The 20005-nt window shown below is 39.0% G+C and overlaps 1 protein-coding gene across 5 annotated transcripts in view; it reads right to left on the bottom strand.

Moving 5' to 3' along the window:
* ATRX (ATRX chromatin remodeler) overlaps window positions 1–19748 on the bottom strand; it is a 275833-nt gene extending 256085 nt beyond the window's left edge. For 2 of the 5 annotated variants that reach the window (XM_029929463.1, XM_029929459.1), the window contains exons 1-2: window positions 19521–19748; window positions 11592–11653 (exon numbers count right to left, since the gene is read on the bottom strand). In XM_029929463.1, the coding sequence (XP_029785323.1) occupies window positions 11592–11647 (56 nt within the window). In that variant the 5' untranslated portion in view covers window positions 11648–11653; window positions 19521–19748. Of the gene's footprint in view, window positions 1–11591; window positions 11654–18806; window positions 18916–19520 lie in introns of all 5 variants that reach the window. The other 3 variants (XM_029929460.1, XM_029929464.1, XM_029929461.1) reach the window with 3 other exon arrangements.
* Window positions 19749–20005: the final 257 nt, after the last annotated feature.

The raw sequence follows: 20005 nt of genomic DNA on the forward strand, positions 1-20005 counted from the left end.
TTCTCTTTCCTCTCCTTTACTTTTCTTTTCTTCCTGTCCCCCTTTTAATCTGTTTGTTTGGCATGTCTGTGCGTTTGCGTGCTTTTGTTCCGTGTTTCTCTGTCTGTTTTCCTCTTCAGGACTACCCCAAGAAACAAGCCAAATTACACATGACGTAGAGTCCCCACTAGCGCTGAGTAGGGAAATGAAATAATCAAAGGCACAACAAGAGAAATTGAGAGACACCATTAAAAGAACATTTCCTGAAATAACAGGCCCTGGACAATCAATAAGCCACCATAACAGAGCAATGTTAACAGGTGCACAGTGCACAATGAGCTTTAAAAACTGACAAGAGACAGAAAACTAGCTAAAATGACAAAACAAAAGAACTCTCCCCTAAAGAAACTCCAGGAAGAAGTTACAATCACAGAATGGCTCAAAACAGATCTAAGCAACATATAACTGAACAAGAATTTAGAACAACTATCATAAAATTAATCGCTGGGCTTGTAAAAAGCATGAGAGAAGCTACTGAAACAATGACTAGGGACTTTCAAAAGAGCTGTGAAGAGTTTAAAAAGGCTATAAAGGAGGTGAATAATAAAATGGAGGCAGCCACCTCACGGATTGAAGAGGCAGAGAGAAGAATAGGTGGATTGGAAAACACAGTTATAGCAAAAGAGGAAGACGAGAAAAAAAGAGAGAAATTGATCCAGGAGCAGGAAAGGAGAATTCGAAACCTGAGTGATACAATCAAACAGAACACCATCCGTATCATAGGAATTCCTGAAGAGGAAGAAAGAGAGAGAAGTCCTGAAGAGGTACTAGACCAAATGATAACTGAGAATTTCCCAAATCTGGGGAAAAAAATACACCTTCAAATTCAAGAAACACAAAGAACCCTCTTAAGACGGAACATGAATCGACCTTCGGCACGATTTATCATAGAGAAACTGGCAAAATATAAAGATAAATAGAGAATTCTGAAAGCAGCTAGGGATAAAAGGCCCCTAACAAAGGGAAACCTATCAGAGCGGTTACAGAACTATCTAATGAAATACGGCAGGCCCGGAATGAATGGCAGGAAATCTTCAATGTGATGAAGAGAAAATATATGCAGCCAAATATCCTTTATCCAGCGAGTCTGTCATTCAAAATAGAAGGAGAGATAAAGGTGTTCTCAAATAAACAAAAATTGAGAGAATTCATGACCACCAAACCAGCCCTACAAGAAATCCTAAGAAGGACTCTACGCGGAAAATGTTGCAAAGAAGACAAGGTACCAGAAACACCACTACAAATATGAATTCTACAGAGAACACAATGAATCTAAACCCACATTTTTCAATAATAACACTGACTGTAAGTGGGCTGAATGCTCCAACCAAATGACACAGGTTAGCAGAATGGAATTAAAAAAACCAAAATCTGGGGCACCTGGGTGGCTCAGCTGGTTAAGCCTCCAACTTCGGCTCAGGTCAGATCTCATGTTCGTGGGTTCAAGCCCAGCATCAGGCTCTGTGCTGCAAGCTAGCTCAGAGCCTGGAGCCTGCTTCCGGTTCTGTGTCACCCTCTCTCTCTGACCCTCCCCTGTTCATGCTGTCTCTCTCTGTATCAAAAATAAATAAAAATATTTTTAAAAAATAAATAAATAAAAATTTTAAAAAATAATTAAAAAACCAAGAGACTCATTTTCGACCTGAAGACACCTTCGAATTGAAAATAAAGGGATGGAGAAATATCTATCATGCGACTGGAAGCCAAAAGAAAGCCGAGTAGCCATACCTATATCAGACAAACTGGATGTTAAAGTAAAGACAGTAACAAAATATGAAGAAAAACATTATATAATAATTACAGGGTCTCTCCATCAGGAAGAGCTAACAATTATAAAGATCTATGCACCAAATTCGGGTGCACTCAAATACATAAAACAATCACAAACAGAAGGCATCTTATTGATAAGAATGGGCTAATTGCAGGGGACTTTAATACTCCACTGACAGCAATGGATAAACCAGACAGAAAATCACTAAAGAAACAATGGACCTGAACAACACATTGGAACAGGTGGAATTGACAGATTTATTTAGAACTCTGCATCCTGAAGTTAGGAAGTTCACATTCTGCTCAGGTGCACATGGCACATTTTCCAAGACAGATCACATACTGGGGCATAAAGCAGCCCTCCATAAATATAAACGCATTGAGATACCATGCACACTTTCAGATCACAATGCTATGAAACTTGAAATTAACCACAGGAAAAAGTCTGGAAAACCTCCAAAAATGTGGAGGTTAAAAACCACCCTACTAAAGAATGATGGGGCTAATCAGGCAATTAGAAGAGAAATTGAAATATATATGGAAACAAATGAAAATGAAACTACAACTATCCAAACTCTCTGGGACGCAGCAAAAGCAGTCCTAAGAGGAAAGTGTATTGCAATCCAGGCCTATTTCAACAAGCTAGAAAAAGCGCAAATTCTAAATCTAACACAGCACCTAATGGAACTAGAAGGGGAGCAGCAAGAGCACCAGAAATCCAGCATTAGAAAAGAAATAATAAAGATCAGGGCAGAAATAAACAATATAGAATCCAAAAAAAACAGTTGAGCAAATCAATGAAAACAAGAGTTGGTTTGTTGAAAAAAATAAATAAAATTGATAAACCTCGAGCCAGGCGCCTTATAAAGAAAAGAGAGAGCACCCAAATAGACAAAATCATGAATGAAAATGGATCTACTACAACCAATCCCTAGAATACAAGCAATCATTAGTGATTACTATGAAAAACTATATGCCAACAGGACAACTGAGAAGAAATGGACAAATTCCTAAACATGCATGCACTAACAAAATTCTAACAAGAGACAGAAAGCATGAATAGACCGATAACCAGTGAAAAAAAATTGAATCCGTTATCAAAAATCTCCGAATGAATAAGAGCCCAGAAGCCAATGGCTTCCCAGGGGAATTCTACCAGACATTTAAAGCAGAGCTAATACCCACTTGTCTCAAACTATTCCAAAAAATAGAAATAGAAGAAAAATTCCAGACTCACTCTATGAAGCCAGCATCAGGTTGATTCCCAAACCACAGAATCAGCAAAAAAAGAGAACTAGAGACCAATATCCGTAACGAATACAGATGCAAAAAGAGTCAAGAAGATACTAGCAAATTGAATTCAACAGCATATAGAAAGAATTATCCATCATGATCAAGTGGGATTCATTCCTGGGCTACAGGGCTGGTACAATATTCGCAAATCCATCAATATGATACATCACATTAACAAAAGGAAAGATAAAAACCATATGATCCTGTCAATAGATGCAGAAAAAGCATTTGACAAAATATAGCTTCCTTTCTTAATAAAAACCCTTGAAAAAGTCAGAAGAGAAGGAACTTACTTAAACATTATAAAAGCAATTTATGAAAAGCCCACAGCTAATATCCTCTATGGGGGAAAACTGAGAGCTTTCCCTCTGAGATGAGGAACATGACAGGGGTGTCCACTCTCAACACTGTTGTTTAACATAGTGCTGGAAGTCCTAGCATCAGCAGTCACACAACAAAAAGAAATAAAAGGCATCAAAATTGGCAAAGAAGTCAAACTTTCACGTTTCGCAGATGACATGATATTCTACATGGAAAACCCAACAGACTCCACCAGAAGCCTTCTAGAACTGATCAATGAATTCAGTAAAGTTGCAGGGTACAAAATCAATGTATAGAATTCGGCTGCATTCTAATACACCAAAAATGAAGCAACAGAAAGCGAAATCAAGAAACGGATCCCATAAACATAAAATAACTGGGAATAAACCTAACCAAAGACATAAAAGACCTGTAGGCTGAAAACTATAGAAAACTTATGAAGGAAATTGAAGAAGACACAAAGAAATGGAAAAGCACTCCATGCTCATGAACCAGAAGAACAAACATTATGAAAATGTCATTACTACCCAACGCAATCTACACATTCAGTGCAATCCCAATCAAAATTACACCACCATTATTCTCAAAGCTAGAACAAGCTATCCTAAAATTTGTATGGACCCTCAAAAGACCCCGAATAGCCAAAGTAATATTGAAGAAGAAAACCAAAACAAGAGGCATCATAATCCCAGACTTTAGCTTCTACTACAAAGCTGTCATCATCAAGACAGTATGGTATTGGCACAAAAACAGACACATAGGCCAATGGAATAGAATAGAGAACCCAGAACTGGGCCCACAAATGTACGGCCAATTAATTTTGGACAAATCAGGAAAGAATACGCAATGGAAAAAAGACAGCCTCTTTAGCAGGTGGTGCTGGGAAAACTGGACAGCAACATGTAGAAGAATGAAACGAGACCACTTTCTTATACCATAAACAAAAATAAACTCAAAATGGCTGAAGGACCTGAATGTGAGACAGAAAACCTTCAAAACCCTCGAGAAGAAAGCAGGGAACAACCTCCTTCACCTCAATCGCAGCAATTTCCTACTCGATACATCCCCAAAGACAAAGGAATCAAGAGCCAAAATGAACTACTGGAACCACAAGATAAAAAGCTCCTGCACAGCAAAGGAAACAATCAATAAAACTAATAGGCAACCAACAGAATGGGAAAAGATAGCTGCAAATGACATATCAGATAAAGGGCTATTTTCCAAAATCTACAAGGAACTCACCAAACTCCACAGTCGAAAAATAAATAATCTAGTGAAGAAATGGGCAGAAGACCTGAACAGACACTTCTCCACAGAGGATATCGAGATGGGCAACAGACACATGAAACAATACTCAGCGTCACTCATCATCAGGGAAATACAAATCAAAACCACACTGAGATACCATCTCACACTACTCAGAGTGGCTAAAATGAACAAATCAAGAGACTATATATGCTGGTGAGGATGTGGAGAAACGGGCACCCTCCTACACTGTTGGTGGGAATATAAACTGGTGTAGTCGCTCTTGAAAACAGTATGGAGTTTCCTCAAAACACTATCAATAGAACTCCTCTACGACCCAGCAATAGCACTGCTAGGGATCTATCAAAGGGATACAGAACTGCTGATACATAGGAGCACATGTATCCCAATGTTCATAGCAGCACTTTCTACAATAGCCAAATCATGGAAAGAGCCTAAATGTCCATCACCTGATGAATGGATCAAGAAGATGTGGTATATATACACAATGGAGTACTACATGGCAATGAGAAAGAATGTTAAATGGCCATTTGTAGCAAAGTGGATGGACCTTGAGGGTGTCATGCTAAGCAAAATAAATCAGGCGGAGAAGGACCGATATCATATGTTTGCACTCATAGGTCTAACAGGACAACAGGAAAAACCTAATGGACGACCATGGGGAGGGGAAGGAGGAAAGAGAGTTGGGGAGAGAAAAGAACGCAAAACATGAGACACTATTGAATACTGAAAACGAACCGAGGGCTAAAGGGGGAGAGGTGGAAGGGGGGTGTTGATAATGGAGGAGGGCACTTGTGGGGAAGAGTATTGGGTGTTATATAGAAACCAATTTAACAATAAAAAATTAAAAATAAATAAATAAAAATAAAATAACAACTTTAAATAAAAAACAACTTATCTTATAAGCAGTGCCCTACGGATGCCAGCATCCTAGGTGAAGCTGGTTTGTACATCCTGGTCCAGTAGAATGGAAGATGGGGATCAGAAGGTGGCAAGCAAAGCACACATCCCAGGACCAAGTGCCCGCTTCCTGCACCAGACCTTGCTCCCCAGACCCACCACAGCTACAATTCAGCAACTGGTAGGAAAATAGTTTTAAGGATTATATGAAGGAACAGAGTTCCTAAATATATTAAGGAAGTTTAAATGGGAGTGGCACTGTGGAAAGTGGGCACAAAGGCCAAGCCAGACTGTGTCATCACTTCTCACAGCAAGTCTCTCACCATAAAAACTGAGGACACTGTAGAATAGTTTTCTTGTAAGTTGGGAAAGAGGTTTGAAGAAACGACAGCTGATAGCTGTAGAACTCAGAATGTCTTCAACTTTCCATACAGTATACTGGTTGTACACCAGGAAAGGAATGCGAAGAAAAGCACAAGAGGTAGGAGATTAGAATATTAGTGATGGAATGTATTATGAACAATGTCACCTGTACCAGTATATGAAAAGGTATAATAAAAACCCCACCAGCACATTAAAGAGGAATTAACTATCAAAATGAACAAGTTCTGTTCAATGAGCAAATCTCCACAATGCTGCTTTTTTTTTCATTACTGTGTTCAATTATCTCTATCACAAAGATTTTATATGCAACTACCCAAGAATTGACTTTATTAGGAACATCCTTTGACTACCAGATAAGTGTGTGCTAACAAAAACTAAGCAATGTAAAACATATTACTTATCTCTGACTTCCTTATAGTAACTTTTGAAAATATTGTCATTACCTAAAAGGTAAATAAGGTACATAAAGAAATGGATATTAAACTACAACATTACTGGGGCGCCTGGGTGGCTCAGTCGGTTAAGCCTCCGACTTCAGCTCAGGTCAGATGTCACGTTCGTGGGTTCGAGCCCCGCGTCAGGCTCTGTGCTGACAGCCAGCTCAGAGCCTGGAGCCTGCTTCCAGTTCTGTGTCTCCTTCTCTCTCTGCCCCTCCCCTTCTCATGCTCTGTCTCCCTCTGTATCAAAAATAAATAAAACATTTAAAAATAATAATAAAAAAAATAAACTACATTATTAAATGGTAACAAAAAGTGTTTAATGTGGTTATCTTTTTTGCCTGTGAAATATTTAAGGGAAAAATGACTACTCATTATAGGACAAGGTGCTATGAAATAGACACTCATGTATGGACAGTGGTAATACAAAGATTTAGAAAAGCACCTGGCAAAAAGTCTTTGATCTTATCTTGAATAATTCTGCCTATATTTTTACTGGACAGAGAAAATAATTCTAATCATTTCAATCACAAATGATAACAATCTATGAGTTATTAACAGTGACAAGAAATCTATAAAATTTATAATATGTGTAATAATGTCTGAGTAAACAGGCATGCATAAGTCATACTTTTCCAAAGGTTTTCATCTTTCTTCATTTTCATCTTTATCATTTTTTATATACATATTGGCTTTAGTTTATTTTTTAATAAAGCACTTCACGGACACATGAAATTTAACTGAGTTCTCTTAGTTTTACTGCTCGTGTTTATTTTTTTATTTTTTTTACATTTATTTATTTTTGAGAGACAGAGAGAGACAGAGCATGAACCGGGGAGGGGCAGAGAGAGAGAGACAGACAAAGAAGCCGAAGCAGGCTCCAGGCTCTGAGCTAGCAGTCAGCACAGAGCCCAACATGGAGCTCAAACCCACAAACCATGAGATCATGACCTGAGCTGAAGCTGGATGCTCATGGGACTGAGCTACTCAGGCACCTCTTACTGATGTTTAAACCACTGCACTTACCACACTATCCTTACGTGAATGTAGGAACAACGAAATATAACTTGCTAACAATTAGAGAAACAAATCATTTTAAAAGCAATTCCTAAATTGAAGAAGACACAAAGAAATGGAAAAACATTCCATGCTCATGGATCAGAAGAATAAACATTGTTAAAATGTCAATACTACCCAAAGCAATCTACACATTCAATGCAATCCCCATCAAAATTTCACCAGCATTTTTCTCAAAGCTAGAACAAACAATCCTAAAATTTGTGTGGAACCATGAAAGAACTCAAATAGCCAAAGTAATATTTAATAAAAAAACCAAAACTCTCAGACTTTAGCCTCTACTACAAAGCTGTCATCATCAAGACAGTATGGTATTGGCACAAAAACAGACACACAGACCAATAGAATAGAATAGTGAACCCAGAATTGGACAAACAATTGTATGGCCAACCAATCTTTGACAAAGCAAGAAAGAGTAACCAATGGAAAAAAGACAGTCTCTTTAACAGATGGCGCTGGAAGAACTGGATAGGGGCATGCAAAAGAAGGAAACTAGATCACTTTCTTATACCATACACAAAAATAAACTCAAAATGAATAAAGGACCTGAATGTGAGTCAGGAAACCATCAAAGCCCTAGAGGAGAAAGCAGGGAACAGCCTCCTTGTCCTCAATTGCAGCAATTTCCTACTCGACACATCCCCAAAGGCAAGGGAATCAAGAGCCAAAATAAACTACTGGGACCTCATGAAGATAAAATGCTTCTGCACAGCAAAGGAAACAATCAATCGATGGAATGGGAAAAGACAGTGGCAAATGACATATCGGATAAAGGGCTAGTATCCAAAATCTATAAAGAACTCACCAAACCCCACACCTGAAAAATAAACAATCCAGTGAAAAGATGGGCAGAGGAAATGAACAGACAATTCTCCAAAGAGGACATCCAGATGGCCAGCAGACACATGAAATGATGCTCAGCAGCACTCATCATCAGGGAAATACAAATCAAAACCACACTGAGATACCACTTCACACCAGTCAGAGTGGCTAAAATGAACAAATCAAGAGACTACAGATGCCGGTGAGGATGTGAAGAAACGGGCACCGTCCTACACTGTTGGTGGGAATGTAAACTGGTGCAGCCGCTCTGGAAAACAGTGTGGAGTTTCCTCAAAAAATTAACAACAGAACTCCTCTATGACCCAGCAATAGCACTGCTAGGGATTTACCCAAGGGATACAGGAGTGCTGATGCATAGGAGCACATGTACCCCAATGTTCATAGCAGCACTCTCAACAATAGCCAATTGATGGAAAGAATCTAAATGTCCATCAACTGATGGATCAAGAAGTTGTGGTTTATATATACAATGGAGTACTACATGGCAATGAGAAAGAATGAAATCTGGCCATTCATAGCAAAGTGGATGGACTTCGAGGGTATCATGCTAAGTGAAGTATGTCAGGCGGAGAAGGACAGATACCATATATTTTCACTCATAAATGGAACAGGAGAAACTTAACAGAGGACTGTGGGGGAGGGGATGGGGGAAAAATTGTTGGGGAGAGTGAGGGAGGCAAACCATGAGACACTCTTGAATACTGAGAACTGAGGGCGGATGGGGGAATAGGAGAGGGGAAAGGGAGTGATGGGCATGGAGGAGGCCCCTTGTGGGGATGAGCACTGGGTGTCATATAGAAACCAACTTGACAATAATCTATAAAAGAAAAATAAAAAGAAATAATAAAATAATGTAAAATCAATTCCTAAAACTTTCAACTAAAATTAGGACATAATCCTCACAGAAACCAAAACATCAAAGAATTTAAACAAGCATTTAAAACAATGGAGATCACCAAAATTAAAGCCACATACCGTTATGCCATTTTATATAGGTCCATTCATTTAAGGAAAAAAAAAACAAACTAGCCAGCCACCTACAACACGTAAGGGGCTTACAAGTCCTCATTCTTGTGCTGACAAGAAAAAAGATGAAGAAACTAAAAATCAGTAACTTATCCTCAATTCTTTAGAGACCTAAGGTCTCATGGCAAATCACTACTAAGAAAACCAGAGAGACAGGCAGATACAGCTTATCTGGTATAGGAACACTTTAACAGTGACTGATGAATCTTTAGAGGCCAAGTATGTACTAACTTGAGAGTTAAAAAAAATACAGGGGTCCCAATTGTAGGTGGGGGGGCCCATACTTCCCTGAGTTTACCTCTAGGAGCCCCCATAAAGTTTTTAGGCTTAAACAATTAAGATCTGTGGAAAATCCTCTTGTGTCTTGAGCAGGAGAGGAAAGTAGCCATACTGAAATAGCCCTGAGCCTTCTCTCAACAAAGTCATGCCCTCAATGTATACTACTTTAATAGGACAAAATCTATGTGGAGGAAGAGCAATTCAATCAACCTCAGCCCCCTCTGGTCTTCCTGTTTCACCCAATGGGGAGGATAGCTAAGAAAAACATCCGAGGGCCTTAGCCCAAGGACTCAAGACCACAAAAAATAACTGAGATTTAATTTTAATTTATCCCTCTCTAACTCCTTTATCACATCAACATAGATCCAGTATAATAACTGAATTTCAAGTGAGAAAGCACAATATAGACTTTGTTTAAGAAGGAATTCTTGGGGCACCTGGTGGTTCATTCGGTTAAGTGTCCGCTTCCGACTTCGGCTCAGGTCATTATCTAACGGTTTGTGGGTTCCAGCCCTGCATCGGACTCTGTGCTGACAGCTAGCTCAGAGCCTGGAGCCTGCTTCGGATTCTGTGTCTCCCTCTCTCTCTGACCCTCCCCTGCTTGTGCTGTCTCTCTCTGTCTCTCAAAAACAAATTTAAAAACAGCAAAAAAAAAAAAAAAGAAGAAGATGTGGTATATATATACAATGGAGTATTACATGACAATGAGAAAACATGAAATCTGGCCATTTGTAGGAAAGTGGATGGACCTCAAGGGTGTCACGCTAAGTGAAATAAGTCAAGTGGAGGACAGATACCATATGTTTGCATTCATCGGTCTAACAGGAGAACAGGAGAAACCTAATGGAGGACCATGGGGAGGGGAAGGGGGAAAGAGAGTTGGGGGCAGAGAGGGATGCAAAACCTGAGAGACTATTGAATACTGAAAAGGAACCGAGGGTTGAAGGGGGAGGGGGAGGGGGAAGGGAGGTGGTGGTAATGGAGGAGGGCACTTGCAGGGAAGAGCACTGGGTGTTATATGGAAACCAATTTGACAATAAACTATTTTTAAAAAAATTTTTAATAATTATTCTGTCCCCTTGAAGGTAGATCTCCTGAGGTTATAGTTATTAAATTAAAAACATTTTTTAAATCATTCAATAAAATATTACATGAGATAAATAAGACAGTGACTAGAAAGTTGTTTTAAGTAAATGTCTTTGATCTCTGGATAGTTATTTTTAAAATATTATTTATAAAAACACCAAAATGTCTTTTATGGGAGTAGGACTAAGTTACCAGCCAAAATGTACCTTAAAACAGATTTTTTTCTAATGCAAGTTCCATGGGGGCAAGGCATTAATTTGTCTTGTTTGCCTAAGCAGTACTTTAAACAGTTCTTGGCACATGGTAATAGTCAGTAATAATTAATATTTGAGTAATTAGTATGTCCTAGACACTAACCAAAGTGCTTTGCATCCACTTACTCATTAAATCTTCACAGAGTCCAAGAATATTTGTGAATGAATTAGTACTTTTTGCAGTATGACAATTACATTCAGTTCAGAAATCACATTAACACCAGTTCCTAAAAATCACCAGGTTATGGAAAATTGTGCAATAAACACAACAGGACTCATAGGGAAAATGGGGTTAGAAGCAAAACATTCAATGGGAGGCCTAGGTGGCTCAGTCGGTTGGGTACCTGACTCTTGATTTCGGCTCCAGTAGGGATCTCAGGGTTCATGGGTGTGAGCCTGGCATCAGGCTCATTCCTGACAGCCCAGAGCCCACTTGGGATTCTCTCTATCCCTCTCAAAATAAACATTTTTTTAAAAAGCACAACACTCAAAAAACGTCATCAGTGACATTTTTTAAAAGATAGAAAACTAATTGAAATGATAGCACAATTTTAAACAGTTTACACATTTACTGATTAAGAAATACACAAATACAATAATAAATACAGCACTTTACCTTGAAAAAGACCTGAAGTTTGCTTGTGGAAGCACATCAGAAGGGCTGCAGCTCATGAATTACTGTGAAATGATGGAAGGAGGGTTATCTGAAATCGGATGGAAAACTGTAACAACAGATGTGGATGGGAGTGGCTCATAACACAAGGGATGAACTAAGCTAGCCAACAGATATTTGAGGTGAGAGGTGTGTGCATGTATATGCATATGTTTAATGTACTTCAGTTCAGCTGGGTGTAGTTTCCTGTATTCACCTAGGGAAATTACTTTCCAAAAAGGACCAGATAGAAACTATTTTAGGCTTTGTAGGCCATTAGGTCTTTGTTGCAACTATTCCAATCTGGGACTGTGGTACAAAAGCAGCCACAGACAACATAAACAAATGAGCTTGGGTGTGTTCCAAAAGAATTTTATTTACAAAAACAGGTGGTCATAATTTGCTGATTCTGGACCTTGCAGACAAAATCCTGCAATAAGAAAATGTAAATTTTGTCTTATGCTCAAATTGTTACCTGATATATCAATCTTGTTGGGACATACACACATTTTCAAAACAAGCATTATAGCAGAACTATGTTTGGAATGCTATCAAATAAACCAAAAAAATTAATATAATTCAAATAAGCAAAATACCAAATAGAGTATTACATGAAAATAAATTATTTTTTATTTTGGACTTTATAAATCAAGCATTACCCAAAAGTCAACTGAGCACTTTCAATGACCAAAATAAAGACAACTAAGGATAGATTTTGAACAACCATAGTCAATCAAAATCTGTGCATTAAATTCTACATAATCGTTAAGTAAAGTAGAAAATACTTTTGACAGCTCTTCTGAACTGAAATTATCAGACTCATTTACAAGGGCACACATGGCTTTTCTAAGATCACCAAACCACAAAAGTTAACATACAAATTGCACTAGAAGATGCATACATTCTGGACATGTAATATATAGTATGATGACTACAGTTAACTATGCTGTATTACATAATTGTAGATCTCGAAAGTTCTCACTACCACAACAACAAAAAAATGGTTATGTAGGATGAAGGAGGTGTAAACTAAACTTATTTTGAGGTAAACATTTCAAAATATATAGGATTATCAAAACATCATGTTTACAGCTTAAACTTAGACAATGTTATATATTAGTTATATCTCAATAAAGCTGGAGGAAAACATACTAATTGCACAAAAGTTATACAGTATTTTTCCAGGAACTGAGTTAAAAAAAAATTCTAAGTTGACTTGCTTCCAAATAGAAACACTAATATATACAACAATCCTTTGCTCAAGCTGCTGTATCTCATGTCTGGAATCTCCCCTAGTATTCTTTGTCAAAATTGTACCCATCCTCCCATCCTCCAAGGGCCATATTCAAATGCTTTCTCTATAAAGCCTTCCCTGGACCTCATCAGAAATATCTTCCTACTCTGAACTTAGTTTTTACCAAAGGCAGTATTTATCACTTTATATCCCGCTTCAAAACTATTTGTGTACATGTCTTATTTCCTCTGCTATATGGAAAACAAGAATAATCTCTTAACCAAACTAATCCCTCTGCCTGGGCAGCCCTTTTTCACAGCCAACTCTTAATTTCTCACTTATCTTTAAGACTCAATACAGGGGCACCTGGGTGACTCAGTTGGTTGAGCGTCAGACTTCAGCTCAGGTTATGATCTCACAGTTTGTGGGTTCAAGCCCTGTGTCAGACTCTGTACTGGCAGCTCAGAGCCTGGAGCCTGCTTCTGAATCTGTGTGTCCCTCTCTCTCTGCCCCTCTCCTGTTCATGATTTGTCTCTCTCTGTCTCTCAAAAATAAACAAATGTTAAAAAAAATTTTTTTAAAGAAAAAAAACTCAATAGAGAAACCATCTCCTCTGTAAATACCAAAACGTATCCCAAACATCTCCCAAAAACGAGGCCTTCCTTCATTTCTGATACTCAGTAAAACCAATATACCCCTACTTTAGCACTGTTTTATACCTACTTATTTACTTGATATCTCCCTCATTAGATTAAGAATGCCTTAAAAAGGTAGGAATTTTGTCTTATTAACTCTTGCATACCCTAGCACAGTGCCTGACTCCTAGTTGGTACTTTAAGTATTTGATCAACTAAGAAAGCATTCTCTCAAAATATAGAATATAGGATATAAACACAGGAATACCACTGCCATACCAATAATTGCTTAAACAAATATTGTATACAACAGTTACCAGGAAAGCTGGACTACAGATACCAAGAATGGCTCCTTCAAGCCAAAGTCTCAAGAGACAGCGCACAATTCACAGAACCTTTTCTCGGGGGCAAAAAGCACAATTGGCCAAAACTAATAAAGGGCTTTTCAAAAGTATCATCTCCAATCAGAAAAGGGCAGAAATATAATACACTTGATATTATAATCTTTTAAAATAGAACATATCCTGAGCCACAATAATTATTGACAAACATCTCAGCAAAAAGTGTTTCACTTCTAATGTTTGAACAAATATATGTATATGACACAATTACTGATTTTTATCAACAAAACACCTGTATCCTAATATGTGCGTTCTAAAACAAAAGAAGATATGCATACATGGTAAAGAAACTTCCCTTCATCACTACCCTTCTTCCTATCTCCCAAAGTAAAAGTAAAAAATGATTGACATTCACATAAGCAGGACTATTTTTTTTTTAACTCTATGCCCAACATGGGGCTTGAATGCATAACCCCAAGATCAAGAGTTGCATGCTCTTCCAACTGAGCCAGCCAGGTGCCCTTTTTTTTTTAAACAACCTTATAGAACATCTAGCACAGGGATGCCTGGGTGGCTCAGTCGGTTAAGCCTCTGACTTCGGCTCAGGTCAGATCTCATGTTCATCGGTTCGAGCCCCGCGTCAGGCTCTGTGCTGATAGCTAGCTCAGAGCCTGGAGCCTGCTTCCAGTTCTGTGTCTCCTTCTCTCTCTCTGCCTCTCCCTCTCTCATGCTCTGTCTCTCTCTCTCTATCAAAAATAAATAAAACATTAAAAAAATTAAAAAAAAAAGAACATCTAGCACAGGTTCATTTTGCAAATGACAAAACAGAAGCCTAGAAAGGATAAATTTGTCCAAGGCCCTACAACCACTTAATCAAAATATACTTAGAAATCCCAGGTTTAGCTCAGAGTTCAGTTGTCATTCCTCTACACTAGTATGTCTCAAACTTTTAATTTTAGGACCTCTATAGAGTCTAAACAGTTAAAAATTAAAGACCATACAGACGTTTAGTTTATTGACTTTTAAGAACCAATGTTCTAACCACATTACTTCCTCCAGAACAACTGCAGGCTTTATCAATATTTATTAAACTTCTTCCCATTTTACAGATGGAGAAATGGAGGATAAATAGCTTGCATATCAGCTATTAAGCCAATCATAAGACAAACATTATCCTACAGGTACAAAGAAATCCTACTTAAATGCTCCTTTTACTGTCCTACTGTATTCAACATTCCTAAAAGAAGATCTAAACATCATTTTTCAATGGCTTAAACTATTTGAACAGCTTTTGCCAATGTTCAAGAAAATATTCCAAGTCTGCAGGAAAGGACTTCATGTAAATCCAAGAACTGTCTGATACACTCCATAAATGTATTCAGACTCCAAAAGTGAAACAGACACATAAATACACACAATTTCTTACAGAAAAAATTGTTTCACACACCTATTTCTATATCTATATAGAAATTTCTTTAACTACTACATTTATCTTATCTCTAGAAATACGATATATAACTGAAACCTTATGGCCAATTACACCAAAGATTGCCAGTAATGAGAACTGGCATGATCAAAATTAAAGTCACAAATGTCTTTCTTTTCACCACAATCAGCAACATAATCAAACAGCTGGTATTTAAATGCTTTCAAAACCTTTTATAAAATTTGTATGTACTTCCTCCTCCACAGCCTGGCTTAACACTTTCCACTTGGTGGGAATGAAAATATTTCACAGATAACATTTTTCAAAAATTAGGTTAGTATGCAACTGATTGTGGATTACTGTCCTAAAAGATCCTTTCCGTGACATTTTCCCAGCATCTCTCCATTTCAACAACTTCTGCTTTTTGAAATTTAAGACCATGGAGGCGTCGGGGGGGGGGGGGGCGGTATGCCTGGGTGGCTCAGATGGTTGAGAATTCAACTCTTGATTTTGGCTCAGATCATGATCTCACATTTCGTGAGATTGAGCCTCACTGTCAGTGCAGAGCCTGCTTGGGATTTTCTCTCTCTCTCTCTCTCTCTCTCTCTCTCTCTCTCTCTCTCTCTGCGCTTCCCTTGCTCACTCACACTGTCTCTCAAAATAAATACATAAACACTTTAAAATTATTTTTTTTAAATAGAATTTAACACCATGGGGCACTTGGCTGGCTCAGCTGGTGGAGCATGCAACTCTTGATGCTGAGTTCAAGCCCCACGCTGGGCACAGAACTTATGTAAAAACAAATAATTAAAAAATAAAATGAAATAAAATTTAAGTCTAATAACACGTTGTACTGCTGTCAGTTTTTCAAGTAATCAGCTGCCATAAGGATTAGAATGACAAGTCCTATCAAATCTCTTAAGACCTTTATTCAAAAATAAATTAAATTTAATCTGTCAATCAGAAGCTGATCTTTCATATGCCAAATATTTCAAGAAACAAACCAATCTCATTTAAAATAAAATACATAACAAAAAACCCTTTAAAAACAATATAAACCCTTTAAAGACTGAGCCACTAACTTTTCGGTGTATAATTTACCCAGGTCATCAGTTTATTTTCGTCCCTTCTTGTCTTTTGGCTATTTTTGCTCCACAGAATCATAGAAAATCTCTTTTTCTTATAAACACTAGTAAAAATTATAACTAATCTTTGTTCCTACTTTTTAAGTGCTCAAAAAAGTTCTAATAAAGAAAAAAATATGTGGGGGGCACCTGGTGACTCAGTTAAACATCTAGCGCTTTTTTTTTAATTTTTTTAACATTTTATTAATTTTTTGAAAGACAGAGTGTGATCAGGGGAGGGGCAGAGAGAGAGAGGAAGACACAGAATCTTAAGTAGGCTCCAGTCTCTAAGCTGTCAGCACAGAGCCTGACGTGGGGCTTGAATCCACGAAGTGTGAAATCATGACCTGAGTCAAAGTCGGACACCGAACCGACTGAGCCACCCAGGCGGCCCAAGAGTCCAACTCCTGATTTCAGCTCACGTCATGATCTCGCAGTTCAAGAGTTCTAGCCCTGGGGCACCTGGGTGGCTCAGTTGGTTAAACATCCAACTGCAGCTCAGGCCATTATCTCACAGTTCCTGAGTTCAATCCCAGCATTGGGCTCTGTGCTGACAGCTCAGAGCCTGGAGTCTGTTTCAAATTCTATGTTTCCATCTCTCTCTGCCCCTCCTCTACTTGCACTCTGTCTGTCTCTCTCTCAAAAAAAAAAAAAAAAAACTGTAAAAATAAAAAAAAGAAAAAGAAAAAGAGTGCCAGCCCTGTGTCAGGCTCCACTGTCAGTGCGGAACCTGCTTGGGATTCACTCTCCTCTCCCTCTCTCTCTGCTCCGCCCCCCTAAAATAAATAAATAAACTTTAAAAAGAAGGAAAAAATCTGGAACAATTATGTAAATTAAAATTAACCCTAATTTATAAAATGGCTCATATTCTTTCTATCTCACATTAGAAGAGAAGCAAGAGTGATTCAGTATTGTGGGTTCAACTCAATCAAGCATTACCTGATTATCTTTTGACTATGATTATGACTTGAGATGAATGGCACTTCAGCCTGAGACAGTTCTCAACACCCACTTGGAGCTCTTTCACAGTAAATAATCAGACAGTATCATACATTTTTAAATTAACATTAATGTATGTGGCTCTCTTCATGTGGCTGAGGACTCTCCTGGAATTCAATGTTTCAGTTATTCTATCTCATCTGTACATAAAAGGCAAAATATTGTACACAATTACAAACTTAAAGACCTACAGCAAAGGACCACAGCCGCAGTTAAATGAACTTTTTCCACTGTAATACCTGGGCTGAATTAAAATGATCATAATCACATCAGACATGGCAGGTCAAGGGGGCATTAATGCCTTGTGGTTAAGAACACGAGTTCTTGAGTCAAGACTAGGTTTAATTCCAGCTCCATCAATTACAATCTGTACAACTTCAGTCAAGTTCTTTGGTCTCCTTGTGCCTCAGTTTCCTACTCTTCTGTAAAATGAGGAACACCAAGTACCTACCCCATAGGGTTGTTTTGAGAATTAAGATTAGACAGAAGACCAACAATAAGCACTCAATTTTAGTTATGATTATTACTCTTAGCACCAAGATCTACAAAAATTCAAGACCAATGAAAAAAACTGACCCTGGCATAAAATGAATGAAGTCTCCTTTGGTGACGCTTTCAAAAATCCGGAGGTTATATTTAACTATAAGGTACACCCTTCCTGTACAGCAACGTGAGCACCTAATAACCAGCCAGTAGGTTGTATTTGGTACCTCTTATCTGCCCAATATCCTATAAATAAAGGTTTATTACAGTTGGACCAATTAGCACAAATTCAGAAACAGGCTAAAATCTTTACACAGCTAGGGATCTAATAGGAACTAAAATGTATTTGTTTTTCTCAAGGGAAGGAAGAAAACATCTTCTATCTACTGCTTGGTAATGTTGAAAAACAGACCTAATATCACAGGCTCATTCCCAAATTCTACATAGGTAAAGTGCTCTAAAAACGTATACCATCATAATATTCAAAGTCACATTTTGCCAACTATCAATGCAATTCTGATCCATGCTCCCTGTAGTTTTCTTTATTTTGCCACTAGGCGCCAACGACGTATTTCAGAACAGAAAAATTACTTAATTCACAAGGGATGAAAAGTCAGATGTCAAACAGCCTGAAAAGTAAGCCAGCCACGTGTGTAAAAGTGGTATACATGTCATATTAACAACCCATAATTTTAGACACTATCAAGAAGCAAACCAGAAGCAAAAGAGAAAAAACAACCTCAACCTAATAAACGTGCTTGATTGCTAAGAGGAAGCCTGCCAGGCACAGGTTCCCTTTGCAATAAATCTTACTTCACATCAACCCACATTAACATGCTCCCCATCCCTCACGGAATAAATTTTTTAAAAGTAGGGTCTAATTACTTTTGCTCGAAATTTGCCCAGAAAGTGGAGAAACATTTGAGGTCTGCCTTACCACTCATTAAAGCCGGACTTCACAAAAAGTATACTGGGGTCCTCTGGAAGCAAAACCCTGCGTTAGTATCCTCTTGCCTAGAGATAAATCCAAGGATACCCTTCAGGATCTGGAGTAGATAAGGAATGTAAATATCTAGCAAGACCCACCCATTCACCCCCGAAAAAAGAGCCTGTCCCCTTGGGCTGCAGAAAAAAAAATTCCGCAAAGCCTGGGTATTTCCCGTATCCTGCTATCCAAACGCCACTAAATAATCCCAGAATCTCACATCCTCCCTCCCTCCCGCCCCTCCCCCTCTTCCCACTCCTCCCCCCAACCCCTCTCTTTCCCCACGCAGTTTCCAGGCCCAAAGATTAGGAAGGACGACCGAGATACCAAAACCGCCTCCGCTTGGGGGTCTCAATTCCACAGGCACCAAAGAATAAACTAGATGAGGCCAACTAAGCTTCACCGATTAGGGGTGACTGAAGGAAGCGCTCAACACGCCAGGCCGCGCCCCCCCACCCCCACCCCCACCCCCACCCCCACCTCCACACCCGGTTAGTGCCCACCGCTGAACCTCCAAAAACCTCCTCACCTAAAGAGAAAACGATGTCTCTTTCCGCTAAGCGACACAAAGGCCTAACCCACCAAGCTGAAGCTTTCCCAAACACCCGGCTCAGAAGGCGCGTAGGCCCAAACCGCTAGGACCCGTGAGACGGGGTTGTATTTTACCTCATGGACTCAGCAGTCATGTTTTCCCTTCAACGCCTTGTAGCTTCAACGACCGTAGGGCGCCGCTTTTGCGCTCTCCAGCGCCGAGTTGCGACAGAAATGTAATGGACTCTTAGTCGTCACTATAGCTGGTGCTGGATCCTCCCCGCAGCTCAGAGGCCGGTACCACTGCCCCCGCCACAGGAGCTGCGGAAACAAAGCGACGCCGCCGCCGCCGCCATTTTGTTGGGCCGAGGCTCAGGCAGAAGAATTGGCGCGTCCTCCCTCTTCCTCTTTCCGTCTTCCATTGGCTACTCCCTCCACAGCTCAAAATCTTATTGGCCACGGAAATTCGCCTTCTTTGGGGGCCTGTTGCTAAGCCGGTCTACGTCATTTGATCCACTCCACCTTCTCATAGGGGTTCCAATGCAGTCCCTCTGACCTGAAAGCGCTAGTGACGTATTTTGACTTTATTCTGAAAATGCTTTTTGATCCATCCTCTTTTC

This window comes from Suricata suricatta, chromosome X (assembly GCF_006229205.1).
Source record: "Suricata suricatta isolate VVHF042 chromosome X, meerkat_22Aug2017_6uvM2_HiC, whole genome shotgun sequence".
Lineage (NCBI taxonomy): Eukaryota > Metazoa > Chordata > Mammalia > Carnivora > Herpestidae > Suricata > Suricata suricatta.